The 13,758-nt window shown below is 37.2% G+C and overlaps 1 protein-coding gene across 4 annotated transcripts in view; it reads left to right on the top strand.

Annotated features, from left to right (window-relative positions):
* The first annotated feature begins 2,118 nt into the window (after positions 1-2,118).
* The window catches only part of ckap5 (cytoskeleton associated protein 5), a 53,985-nt gene continuing 42,345 nt past the window's right edge, over positions 2,119-13,758 (top strand). For all 4 annotated transcript variants that reach the window (XM_023297559.3, XM_023297557.3, XM_023297556.3 and 1 more), the window contains exons 1-2: positions 2,119-2,221; positions 11,868-11,964. In XM_023297559.3, the coding sequence (XP_023153327.2) occupies positions 11,908-11,964 (57 nt within the window). In that variant the 5' untranslated portion in view covers positions 2,119-2,221; positions 11,868-11,907. The remainder of the gene's footprint in view (positions 2,222-11,867; positions 11,965-13,758) is intronic.

Here is a 13,758-nt window from a genome sequence, read left to right as displayed (position 1 = left end):
AGTAGTAGTAGTACTAGTAGTTGCCGTAGTAGTTTGTACACATTATCATGAAAATGGGACAGCATTTTATTCATCATCGGTTAATTTTCTGGTGTTTTTTTTATTAAACAGGTAGATTAGATAGATTTAGGTGTTTTCTAAATAAACTTAATTGTCTAGTAAAGATGAAAAAAATACTGTTTTACAAACATAATTATGGACATATAGTATACAAAATACTTAGAAATGAGGTTATGAAATAAACAGGTTAGACAGACTACACTGAAAAAAGTCAGTTCACCCTGAGTGTCATATACTTGGTATGTTACTTCATGTTGTATGTAAAATATCTGTATTCGACTATGTTATTGCACATGGAGAGCTGTGAAGAAAGGACACAGTTTTACATTTTGTTATAATAATATAAAATAATACAATACAATGCAATATATTATAATATAATATGAGCATGTAATTAAATGAAGAACCTGCAGCCAGTTAAAACATGGGCGTTTAAAGACAACGCTTTAAATAAACCTATAGTTAAAAGACTATCATGGGTAATGGGCGGGTATTATTTCAGAATAGTCAATCATATTACGAGCAAGAACGAGAATACATATCTTTGTCCTATCAGGAACGAGAGTTTATACTTTGGGGGCGGGTCGTAGTTCAAATGCAACCAATCAACGGCGTTGTCTGGTGACAAACAAGGAAGCCCTTTAGACTGATGGTGAATGAGCGAAATGTGAATGAGAACGACGAGAATCGCGGGTTTTGGGTGTTCGCTGCAGTTTTTCTGTCCGTAATGGATTCTTGAGGCGGTCGGACTGAATGTAAAGCCTGAGATTGAGCCCAGCGGTGATGTAGTCAGGGTGGTGCCCCCGGTCTCCGCCCCTGCTCCGTCTCTCCGCCCTTGGAGTCTTTTCAAAAAGCTGCAACAAGCTGCACGCATTGAGCAGCGACGACACCGGAAGTGGCTGGCTAGAATAAGAGCTCATGTAAAGGCTGCACTTTAAAATAAAATTTAAAAAAAATAAAAAAAATCTACTGAAAAGCATTACCTGGGCTTTATCATAACGTTTTTAGAACAAATAAATTGTGGCTGGGAAACAATAAATTATGATTTATAGAATTTTAATGTTTTATTGTCTATCTATCTAATGTTATGGGACATTTTGCATGCTCTGGTCCAGTTTTGGGTGTTGAGATTATGCTGCTATCCTGGACACTAAACAATAATCTTCCTAATGAAAACATTGATTTATCAGAATGTGTTTGGCACTAATAAATTCTTGCTGGAAAAATACTGTGCCCATGGTGCACTAATATCATCCATCCATCCAAACCTGTGTTTATGAATACTTTGTGCTTTTAAAAAGTATCTGTAGAATATGATTATTTCCTGCAAGGCATTTTTATTTGTAGAGCACACTTCATACACAGGAGTAGCTCAATGTGCTTTACATAAAAAAAAATCCCCAAAATTAAAACATACAATTTAAAATAAAATAAAAACCTGATTATGAATTGAATAAAAACAAAACAAAAAAGAGAAAATATGAATGCAGAAAAAAGAATAATTTGCATTCAAAATATTGACAGATCAAACAGTGAAGATAAAAGATTTCACCTAAAAGAACATGAAAAAAGGAAAGTTTTTAACCAGGATTTGACAATAATCAATATTTTCTACTCATGGAAGACTCTATTCTTTGTTTCAATTTTTGTTTTTAATAATGTCCCTTTGTTTTTTTCACTCTCCTCTTAGCTGCTGTAATATTACAAATTTCCCTGCTGTGGGATTAATAAAGACTAATCTTTTCTTATACAGACAGAGCTTTTTTTATTTACTTTAATGGGGTTTGACAGAAACTTACACTACTGACTTAATGAATCCCATTAATATTTGTTATTAATATCTATATTTATAAATAAAATGTTAATAAGTAGAAAATATTTATTCATTAATAAATGCAAATTTATTGTTGTAATTTACGATATTGCTTTTTTAAAAATTAAATTTAATCACAATAATCAACTAATGATGTAAAATAGTGGCTAGATTAATAGGACAGTAGTCGCAGCCCCAGAGCTGAGTTTTATTTTGTAGCGGAAGTCAAGCGTGTTCTTCTTCGTGGCAGCTGTTATAAAGCTCGGCGGGGCTCCGCTTGGTGATCTCATTATCAGCCTCATCTAACCGGGCTGCCAGCATCGTATTGTCTCCCGGAGACGCAAACAGGTATCCTGCCGATTTAAATGTATTTTCTTTCCGCAGCTGAAGCCGGTGCGCGGCCCGGAGCCGGTGTTCCGGCCGGTTGTGTTTGTGCAGCTGTCGTTGTGAACTGCGTTGTTCGGCCTGTCTGTGTTGGCGCGGGTGGAAGGTTAGCAGTTAGCCGTGTTTCACAGCAGCTAGCGGCCGTTACCAAACAATGTACTCTCGCCGTTAATGTTTAACGCCAAATAAAACGTTTTTAAACACTCGTGCTGAGCAGCTACACGTTCAACCGGAGCCGCTGGTGTTTTTCTGCTGAGGCGGTTTTAACCAGAACCAGCGGCGCCAACGTAGCAACGGCTGTTGCTAGGTTAGCTAGTTAATGGCGCTCATTTGACTAGAAACTGCTAGTTAAGATGCTGACCACTCCCAGTTAGCTCAGACTGGGACTGGCAGGTGGCAACTAGTTAGACGTGGAGGTGGTAGCTTGGGTTGCTGAGCTAGTGGAGGATGACTGGGTGTTTGGTACTGGAGGGTGCAGTCTAGTTGCTGGAGGCTTCTCAGGTTTAAACAGGGGAGTCTGAATCCGGATCTTCAGGGTGTTTTGATCGTTAGTTTATGTTCAAAGTTCAAACATTCAAACAGGATTGTGGCGGTTTGCTGCTGCCTCCTGAATGCACATGTTCATAGCTGACATGCTTGTAAAACACAGAACTGCTGGAAGTCAACATCTGTGGTGTCCATTAATGTAGTCAGTGGTAAACGACAAATGGTCCTGCTGGTTGGGTCAGATCTTGTTAAACTTTGAGTTTAGTAGGACTAGTTTATCCTAGTTCTGGTTCCACATCATGTGTTTAGGGCTAACTTGTCCAAGCATGGACCTACAGTAGGTCATCCATCCTCTATATGTGGGACAGTTGAGTAAATTTGCCAAATAAGATGTCATTGTGACCAAAAAAAAAGAGACAAATATTAGTTTGTGGTGAGTGATGCATGGCTTTGTGTCATTAGGGAAGAACAATTAATCGGTTTGAAAAACAAAATCTTGATTTGAAAGAATGCAATCAGCACGTTTGGCCATTTTATCTGATTACATTGTTAGACTGTGCCCTTAGCTGAAACCAAAGCTCCTTAATCTTTTCTTTATCAGGCTGTTTTTTAATTAATTCAACATGGCACATGTGGGACAGATGAGTAGTTTTTCTGTATAAGAAGGTATTCTGTTATAAATACAGAGAAATTTGTTTTTAGTGAGTGCTACATGGCTTTTTTCAGTTTGAAAATCTAAATCATGATTTGAAGCAAGGCAATCAGCACGTTTGGCCATTATATCTGAATACATTTTGTTAGATTGTGTCCTCAGCTGATAGTTTAGTGCATGTAAGAAACCAAAGCTCTTTAATCTTTTCTTTATCAAGCAGTTTTTAATGAAATAGACACGGCACATGTGGGACAGAGAGTAGTTTTGCTATATAAGGTGGTATTGCATCAGAAATAGAGAAATATTTGTTTTTATTGAGTGTTTTAGTCCTGCACATGTTCCAGAACATCAATAGGAATCACAGCTGAACAATTAACGTAATGAGACATATGAGTAACATTTCTGTATAAGGAGTTATTGTGTCAAAAATAGAGAATTATTTGTTTTTGGTGAGTGTTGCACTGCTTCTTATTCTAAGGACAGATGAATGAATTGGTTTCAAATCAGGACTTTTGCTGTAATTCTAGGTATACACTATACAAGGGATTCTGATCCAGAGTTTAAACTGTTTTCTTTTAAAAGTTCCTGCCGTCGTCCTCGCGTGAAAGTCCTGCCTTTAATGGTATCTCCTGAGATAAAGCTTAGTCACGTGTTTTAAATCAGTTACACAGCGTGTATAGAATTGGAACAGGACTTAGTTGTTGTGTCAAAAATAGAGAAATGCTTGTTTTTGTTGTGTGTTGTGCAGTTTTTTGTGAATCTCCATTAAGAAACATAATGCAAATGCAAAGTTTAGTTGCATGAAGAAGCTCAAAGCAGCTCCGTCTGCCGTCCTCCTTGTGGGAAAGTCGAGTGTTTGATGGTATCTCAGGAGAAAAGACTCCAGTCGGTTTCACAGTTAATATTGAATTAAAGGAGGCCTTGAAGAAATCACATAATTCAAGATTTAAATTAAAAAAAAATCAAGATTGGATATTTTTTCGCAGATACTTCAGCCCTACTGTTGGGCCGTCTTACCTGAATAACTGCTGAGTTTTATTAGACTGCATCCTCCACTCATGGTTTAGTGCACATAAGAGACAATAGCCTGATCAGAATATCCCCTCATTGTCTATAACAGGCTAGACATGGCCCATTGGTGGTCCAGTTTCTCCTTGTTTTAGTCCACATCAGGGCTTCTTTTTGGTTTATTTTGCTAACTTGTAGAGGAGTGAACCAACTGTGCGTCTTCAGTACTTTGTGTGTGTGTTGCTGAATAATATTACTTAATGATTCGGGGAAAATATCTAATTGTGATTTGACGTCAAGCTTCAGTTTACTAATAATAACAGATTTAAAACGTGGTGGAACATTAGCACACGAGGAAAAAGCACGACTAGTGCACAAGCAGGACGATATGAATTTGTAAAACTATTGACAAAACAGTTTAAAGTCCGGGACAGACACTCTGCATAATGTCTATATTAAAGTGGAGACTTTGAATTTAGCTAATTGTAGTTTGATGAATTGTTTAGCCATGCAGTCTAGTGTGAGATTGTCTTTGGTGAGTGTAGCACAGCTGCTGGTTCCTGCACATATCCCAGCATGTTGTGCCAGGATGTGTGCAGGAATGTGGGCTGCAGGGTTAATACCTGCAGTTTCATTTCACCAGAAGTTAAAGCAGGAGAAGGAGCATTTCTTCAATTTGAACTGAAAGGTGTTTAATTGCTGGAGGGGATACGCTCAAGTCATGATGTAGGCTCGTTAATAACCAAGGTCACGTTAAATTAGCACTTTTTTAAATGGAGTTTGGTGCTCTCTTTGTACAGAGTAGACCTGGGGGAAAACTGATGATGCAAAGGTTTGTTTGCAGATAGATAGATAGATAGATAGATAGATAGATAGATAATTCATCCTGAGGGAAATTCAACTATTCAGCAGCTTAAATACAACAACATAAATAGCAAACAAAAAGACGGGACAGGCGGGTTAGTAAGATTAAAAGTTAGTATATACTCGGACACAAACTTGCTGTACATAAAATTAAAAGCACATCTAGTTTTAAAATCTATACAACACTAAATGTGATTAAAATTCAGTAAACAATATTTACACATTTCAAGGCACAGTGATTTAAAATGATTTTATATTCTGCATCATATGGAAAAATGTATCGCTAGATGACTTGATTTACTGTTTTTGGAAAGAATTGATCAGGTCAGAAGCATTGGGTGATTTTGTATAAGGATAAACATAGCAATTTAAAACAATATGTTATTAGGTTTGGATGACATACAGATCTGGCTTTGTATTTGTCACACAGAGTTGCTTTGTGCTACTGATTTAAATGAGCAAACAAATTAGCTGCATTGCCTCGTGCTGTTTTTGTTCGTCATCCTCTCTATGACTGATGTTGCGTTTCATTTAGCAACCAGATCTTCCTTTTATTGTTTATCTCCTGTGCTTATGTGAAATCTGCACATCAGTAAACTTTATTTCCAATAAAGTAAGAAAGCTAAATGTATCCATGAACTTTTTAAATCAGAATAAATTTTGTTCCATCAGATTTGTCGTATAAATCAGTCGTGGAAAATGACAACTCTGCAGGTTTTCATGCAAGTTGTAACACGATAATTTGCCTTATTTCACAGTGCACCAGCTGTGATGTGACTATCACACCTGCTCTCATGCAAAATCAATGCAGAAGCGATATATTGTGCAGCCTTATCAGCCACATCAGCATATATTTTAGATTTATTCGTCCATCTTGCACTTAAATGTACGGACTGTCAGTTATTCATCTTTTGTATGAGGAACAGATGGATGATTTTGTCAGAAATGGTGACATATTTCTTTATGATAAATGCATTACACAGCTTTTTCGTTTCAGGATGAGTGTAGAAATGTGGGCTGCAGGAGGAAACACCGCTTTAACCTTTAGAGCCCGACAAACTTCACCTCCAAATTCACGTTCTGTATTCTCTGTGAATTGCTCTACAGGTGTTTAATGCAGCGAGTTGTAGCGCATATCAAATGAAACTGTACTGCCTGACCTTTCCAACAATGTCATTTCTTCTTTATCCTTGTCTGTGTACCGAGGGGGAAAGAAGTTGACAGGAAAGTTTAAATTTACATCAAATTTAATCGTGCATCTTCACACCCATTTGAGCTACTTATTAAGTCATATTGCACAGATATTTTAATGTATTTTCTTGGCTGGTTTGCCACTTCTGCAGCGAGCTGCTATACACGATCGCAGCGAACATAATGTGCCACTGTTCTCATTTTAGTTCTGAAAGTGCAAGTTATCTTTTTACTTTTTTAGGTACAGCTTTACACACAATTTGTGTCCGACAATTTGGGCAAAATTGCCATTTTTTTCTCATTCTGGTTTTGCGTTTCCTGTCGTCTTGAAATTTCTCTAGCGAGGGACCAATAAAGTTCATTTTATCCTATTTCTGTTAGGCACTTATCACATATTTTCCTCAATTTCTAAGTCATACAATGTCCGGCCATCATGGGTCTGATTTTTCCAGATAATCTCGGCTTCACAAGTATAAAAACTTATCTCTGCTGCCAGCATTTTATGGTGAAATACAAATTAAAACATAAATATTTCATAATACTAAATACATTTTCTTCAATTTCTAAGTCATTCAGTGTCCCACCATCATGGGTATGATAATTCCAGACAATCTCATCTTCACATAGATGAAAAATTATCTTTATTGCCAACATTTTATAGTGAGATGTGTAAAAACATTATATTTTCATAATACTAAATATTTGTTTCCGCTTCATTTAAAGGCTAAAATCAAAAATGTGCAAAAACGGTCATATCAGATGATTAAAAATGTCGATAGGCAACACTGTTCTGCAAAAAAACAAAGCAAGACGCAGCATGTAAGATAAGAGCTTAAAAGTAAAAGTAGTGGAGGTGAAGTAAAAATAGCCCAGGGCTCATAGGGTTAAGTTGGAGCTCCACCAGTTTCTTGTTACTGGAAGTTTAAGCTGTAAAAGAAGCATTTTAAAAACTGCTGGTTGCTTTAGTTGTATGCAGAATGTTTCTTCAATCATGCATCTTTTATTAATTACCAACTTAAATGAGCAAATTTCAATTGAGTTTGATGCTCTCTCCATCCAGCAGCACGCTGTAATGTTTGCTTCCTATTGTTGTGAATTTTTAAGACTGCTTTTTCAGCCTTTAAACTGTCTGAAAAACTAAATTTCCCCAGTCTGCTTTATTTAGTCTAAGATTGTCCTTAAGCCGACAGCATGCTGCCGCCAGTTTACTGGACCGGACCGGATCAATGTGAAATATGAAGCCGTAGCCCCTCCCTGAATGTGCATTAGACAATCACATGCTCATGCTTTCAAGTGCAACTGAGTGCATGTGAGCGAGTAGACGAAGAAATGAATTTTATCGACAAAAACTCAGAGTGCATCTCTGCTGAAGGGCTCTTCCAGGAGCAGAATCTTTTCACTCAGAACACAGTCTGTAGCTGAGAGGCCGCTCTGCCATTCAAATGTCGCTTTACGCTTCATCTGTGAAGACTTTAGTGGTTATAAAATGTTAGAGAATAACTGTGATGTCATTTTTGACACTGAAATAGCTCGATTAGGAAGTAAAGCGTGTTTTATTGTCTTTAATGGCTCTCTCAGTACTGATGTACACATGGGTCAGGCTGAAATCGCTTTATTACTTTACAAACTTCCGTTTCTGTTCCCAAAAAATAACAAAATTAGTAGACACAGGCTGTTGCAATGAACATTTTGATCATATTTAGCTTGTGCCATATGGGATATTGCATTAGATATGATTTAAAAAATTATATTGAGGGGATTTTTAAGCTTTGAATGGTGTTTAACATTTATATTAGAAAAAAAGTGTGCTAGGAATATAGATTATCATTTTATTCAGACGATCTCACAATGAGATGATGTTCTGGTGATTCCCAAGAAAGATGTTTAAAGTTGAAGCATCTAAATCAGGGGTGTCAAACTCATTTTAGTTCAGGGGCCACATTTAGCCCAATTTGATCTTTGAGTGGGCCGGACCAGTAAAATAAAACCTTATAAACAAACTGAAATTTAAGAAAAATAAATTCAATTTCAACAACATTATGCCTCAGTTTATAATTTACACATTACGACTTATAGAGTGTCTACAAAGGAACACAGCATTTAGTCACAGGTATCTGGAACTGAGTGATGTAGTATTTTACTTTAAAAAAGATAAAAAAAACAACAAAAATAAGACAAAATATTACAAAAATGAGACAAAACCGCAAAAGCTAGAAACAAAATAACAAAAAATGAGACAAATGGCACGAAACAAAACTAAAAAGTGACTGAAAATTTGACAAAAGTACAAAATGACAAAAAAATGGACACGAGACAAAAAAATGACGAATGCGTAACACAATACACAGAACAACGCATAAAGCAAAATACAAAGTGACAAAAATGAGAAACAAAATGACAAAAACATGAGACAAATGATAGAAGTCAATCAAAAAAAGACAAAAAAACAAGACAAAATATTACAAAAATGAGACAAAAATTACAAAAGAACAATGAGCTATCTTGTATTTGTGATCAAAACTATTTGTCATGGTCTAGAAATTATTTTAAATTTATAGTTTTACAAAGTTACAATTTGCAGTTAATGTCTTCTCTTTGAGGGCCAGATTGGACCCTCTGGAGGGCCAGGTTTGGCCTGTGGGCTGCATGTTGGACACTCCTGATCTAAATGGTAGCCTAAGTGGATTTTTTTTTTTAAAGGTTTGTGCTGAGATTAAAGAGGTTAAAACATTTAAGAAGTGACAAATGCACAGCTTAAAGAATGAACAATTTAATACATGTAAAATTCTAACGTAATGGTAGATTTTAGAGGTGCACAATCTGGTGACAGAGTTTTTAAAATACCTCTAAACTACTGCAGTTCCTTGTTTCTTATCAGCTGTCGTACCTGCTAATGCCTGAGCTGCTCAGTGCACCATGGGAAGTTCCCATTAACATAATTAAAGGATGGTTCAGGGTCACCTGAGCAGCCCTGACTGTAATCTTTAGCACAAAGGAAAGTTAGAAGCCTGATCTTGAAAGCATAAAGGGTGTCTCCTTCCTGGACCTAAACCAGGAGCTGAATCTACAGCAGAGGAGCCTGATTGATGGAAGATCTGGCTTTATAAAACTCAGCAACCACAAGACAGCTGGCAGTCTGAGAGCAAAGTGCTCTGTCGGGATAATATGGTGCTGTGAGAAACAATGGAGCTTATGCAGAGAAGTTAATATGGAAGAAATGTGATCTCTACTGCTGTTGGTACTCTCACTGCTGCATTTTGGATCAGCTGGAGGATTCTCAGAGTTATAACGGATAATAAGGAATCACAATAGCCCCTCCTAGATGATACACATCCTTTATATTCCTCATTTTGACGGTAATCTGCACATGAAAGAAGGCTGTCAGAGTCTTGCTTCATGTGTGAATAACAGGAGAACCTTGAATATATATAAATGTGGTTTGGAACCAGTTATTCCCGTTTGGTGCTGATGAAGCTGGTTTTTCAGCATCGTCATGAGGCAGGATGTTCCTAAAATGCATTTTCTAATTTCCTGGCAGCTGCACCACAGTCTAAAGTAATTGTAGTGTGAAGTTACGGCCAGTTTATAGTTTCTGTATCCCTGTGCACTGACCGATGTGGATGACAAACGTGGTTTTATGCACACTGCTGATTCTTAGTGGACTCCTGACCAATGGTCTCTCAGCAGAAGGCAATAGTTTTTGTTTTCTTCCTGATCATGGCAGTAACACACCTGGACCATGAACTTCATACTTTTAAACAGATGATTTTAGGATCTGAAGCTGCTTTGAAGTGGCTCCAAGTGACTTTCTGACTTGTTCAAGTCAATGATTTGCTTTTTCAGGTCTTTGCTGAGCTCCTCAGACTTTCCCCCTGTAGTGTTTGTGGTGGCGTCTAATGAGTGGATCTAATGAGTTCTATTTAAATTGGCTCAGAGGAGTCACCAGCTGTAGTCAATTGTAATCACTCATGAGACGTTAGGAGGACATGAAACTAAGAAAATTTGATTAATACGACTTTCTACACCACCAAAACTGATAATAAATTAATATTTGATAATTAATTAATCATTAACAATAAGTTTCTATGTCTAAATCTGTGAAAGAACCAAAATGCTGGATTGTATTTGTGATAAAGACATAGAAAGTCATAGAAAATTCACAGCTATAGGAGTCATTGCAAACTTAAGTGTGTCATAATATACATGACCTTTTCTTGTTTGCTATACAGCCGGTGTCATTGCTTCTAAAATCAAATACAGAAAAACACACCTGACTCTCAGGGGTGTTTCTGAAAGGCAGTGACTTTGTTCTTTTTCCAGCATTTTAATGATTATTTCTAAGATAAGATTTATAAACACAGTCAATGGACATGGCACAGGATATCTGCAGAATTAAGAACTTCCCACTAGAAGTGTAACAGTACAGAAAAACTGTGGTTCTGAATTTATCTCAGTTTAGTGTGCAGCAAAAACAAAAAATACAAAACAGTAAAAAACCTTTTTAAAAATTACACATTGGTTTGCTTAACAGACTATGGCCATGTCTTTCTTTAAAAACGAAAAAGTCTGCCGATGCTACTAAATAAAGAGGTACTATTTACAAAAGTAATTCAAAATAAATGTTCTCTCAAATATGTAGGAGCTTTCTTTCTTTTTTAAATCCAACTTGCTTACAGTCCGTGTAGACTTGGGTGACCTTGCGATCCCTTCTGGACTCGTGAAAAGCACGAATCAGCGTTTATGCAAATATTCTGAAACTGAACTTTGATCTCCAGCTGTTCACAGTTGTCCTCAAATTGCCTCCGGTGGTCAGAAAATTGCTCTGAATGCAGCTTTTTACGTGTCATTTCCTCGGGCTGTGTAGTATTATCCATTCAACTGTGAGTTTGAATGGGATCAATGAAGTTTATCGTATCTTAAACAAATGATGTCAGAATTGCTACTTTAAATGCAGAAAAGCAAGAACTTTGCCCACCAACACACCGTCTTGTTTGACTTTACTTATCTTGCAATTCAAATTCACTCTAGTCACTTAGATTTTAATGTTATTATAAAATGAGGTGAGTCAGAAACCCTTGATTTAAAATTATTTATGTTCAGATTTCCTCTTTCGTCACCTGAAACACTCAAGCTAGATTTAATACTGCAGATAATTAAAAGGATCCGTTTGTGTTTACAGCAGCAGAATGTGTTGTTTACGTGTTTACAGTTGCACCTCTTGCAGTTTGGACCAGTCGTGTGTGTCTGTTTACCTCAACAGAAGTCGTAATTGTTTGCTTGTTGCTGTTGAATCTCCACAGCTGAGGTCTTCTGCTGAACAGCCTGTTTTTGTAATGATGCTGCAGGTTAAAGCAGTAAACAAACAGAGGAAATGCACCCAATGTTAATTTTGTTGTTGTTGTTTTCCAGCTGAGTACCTTTGGGGAAGCCCAGCCCCCGACCAGCCACCATGGGGGACGATAGTGAGTGGATGAAGCTTCCCATCGATCAGAAATGTGAACACAAGGTGAGCGAATGTTTGTCATTTTAACAAGATTTCCTTAAAATCAAACCTCAGCAGGTGCTACAGGTTCCGATTAAACTGCTCTTTCATTACACATTATTTCAAATTGTTTAAAAATGCAGAAAAAATGTGCCCCTCCTGACACATGCTTCATTTTTTTGTATGAAAAGTTTAAGTTTTTGCAACCAACCTGACTGTCCACTATGGGTGGCAATGGAGTTGAACCCTGGTAGGAACATTTCCATCCCAGGTCTACTTGGATGCTCCCCTCCCCTAAATAAACTGGTGGATAACCCAGTGGTCTGGCACGAGATAAGAGTGTGGGTCCAGTTCAGGAAATTCTTTGGTCTCTGTGGTTTCTGTCTCCTGAATCCCATCCTATCCAATTATCCCCCCCCCCCCGTTCGAGCTGCAGAGATCACCATTTTATTGTGACGACAGATTCGTCCCGCAGCAGTACCGACATTTAAAGCGTGTCTTATTCAAGTACAACCAGCTGTAGATGTGTCTCAGTATACTGTGAAAGATGTCGGCAAAACAGCTGAACTATATTCTAAAAGCAGACGGACGCTGAAATACCGCAGACCGACTGAGCCGCACCCTGCGGACACGAGGGATTAAACCAGCGCAAACAGTTTTCTGCCTGATTAGCTTCTTCCAAACTTGCTTACCCTGTTTGTTTGGATCCTCGTCCCCGCAAGGCTTAAAGTTTGGGATTAAACTGATAAAGTCTTAGCAGGACCCTGTAATCCAGGACATCAGTCTTAATAATAATGTCAGCAAAACGGCGTAACAGCGTCGCGTGATTCATCGGTTAATTCTGGTGTTTGGTTTTGCATCAAGTAGGATTCCAGTACAAACTCTCTGCAGGTAAAACAGAGGAAAATGGAGGTGATGCACAAAAATATACTTCTGGTGGTGTGTGGCCCTGTTTAGACAACTAAAGTTATGATTATGGGGTTTATTTCTGTCAAACTTGTGTAAAATTGATCGGTTCTAAATCTAAAACACCTTCTGCAAAGACGTAAAGCTCAAATGCTGTAATGAAGTTCTGCATTTAGAAGTCGCACTTAAAATTATGCCATTTCTCAACACCAAATGAATCGACTTAATGGTAACTTTTATTTAAAACCTGCTGCATCACACACCATGATTATACAAGTGATGATTTTTCCTTCATGGAGGAGTTTTCAGCGCTTGTCAAAAAGCTTTTTCCTTTCAACAAAAGAAATTAACCAGAATCTGAGGGTGGAGTTGCCCTTTAAAGACTGAACCTGTTGATATTCTGTCTAATAATGCCACATAAAGACCCAACCCAACAGTGAAATGCTTCTAACAGGGATTGTCTGAGAGCTATTCTTCTGAGCTCTATTGTTGTTCAGAAACTATTAGACTCTATTAAACTGGTAGAAACGTCCTTTTATTATTTATTAGTTCATTTTTATTCATACTGTTCCCAGAAATGTGCTTATTTTTCACTCATTTCTTTTCATTTCTTGTGTATTTGTGTAGAAATAGCAAATGCTGTTCTCTCAGTTTCAGTACAATACAAAATATGCTTGTTTTTAAAAAAATTTAATGTATGCAATCTCACAAGAAATGACTCTAAGCCAGGAGTGTCAAACTCATTTTAGTTCAGGGGCCACATTCAGCCCAGTTTCCTCTCAAATGACCAGTAAAATAACAGCATAGTAACCTATAAATAACCACAACTCCAAATTTTTCCTTTGTTTTAGCGCAGCAACTTTCACATTTAAGGAATTATTTTTTAACAAAGCATTATGAACAACCTGAAAT

Source organism: Amphiprion ocellaris, chromosome 3 (assembly GCF_022539595.1).
Source record: "Amphiprion ocellaris isolate individual 3 ecotype Okinawa chromosome 3, ASM2253959v1, whole genome shotgun sequence".
Taxonomy (NCBI): domain Eukaryota; kingdom Metazoa; phylum Chordata; class Actinopteri; family Pomacentridae; genus Amphiprion; species Amphiprion ocellaris.
The sequence above is the reverse complement of the archived record's forward strand: the minus strand, read 5'-3'. Positions and strand labels throughout refer to the sequence as shown.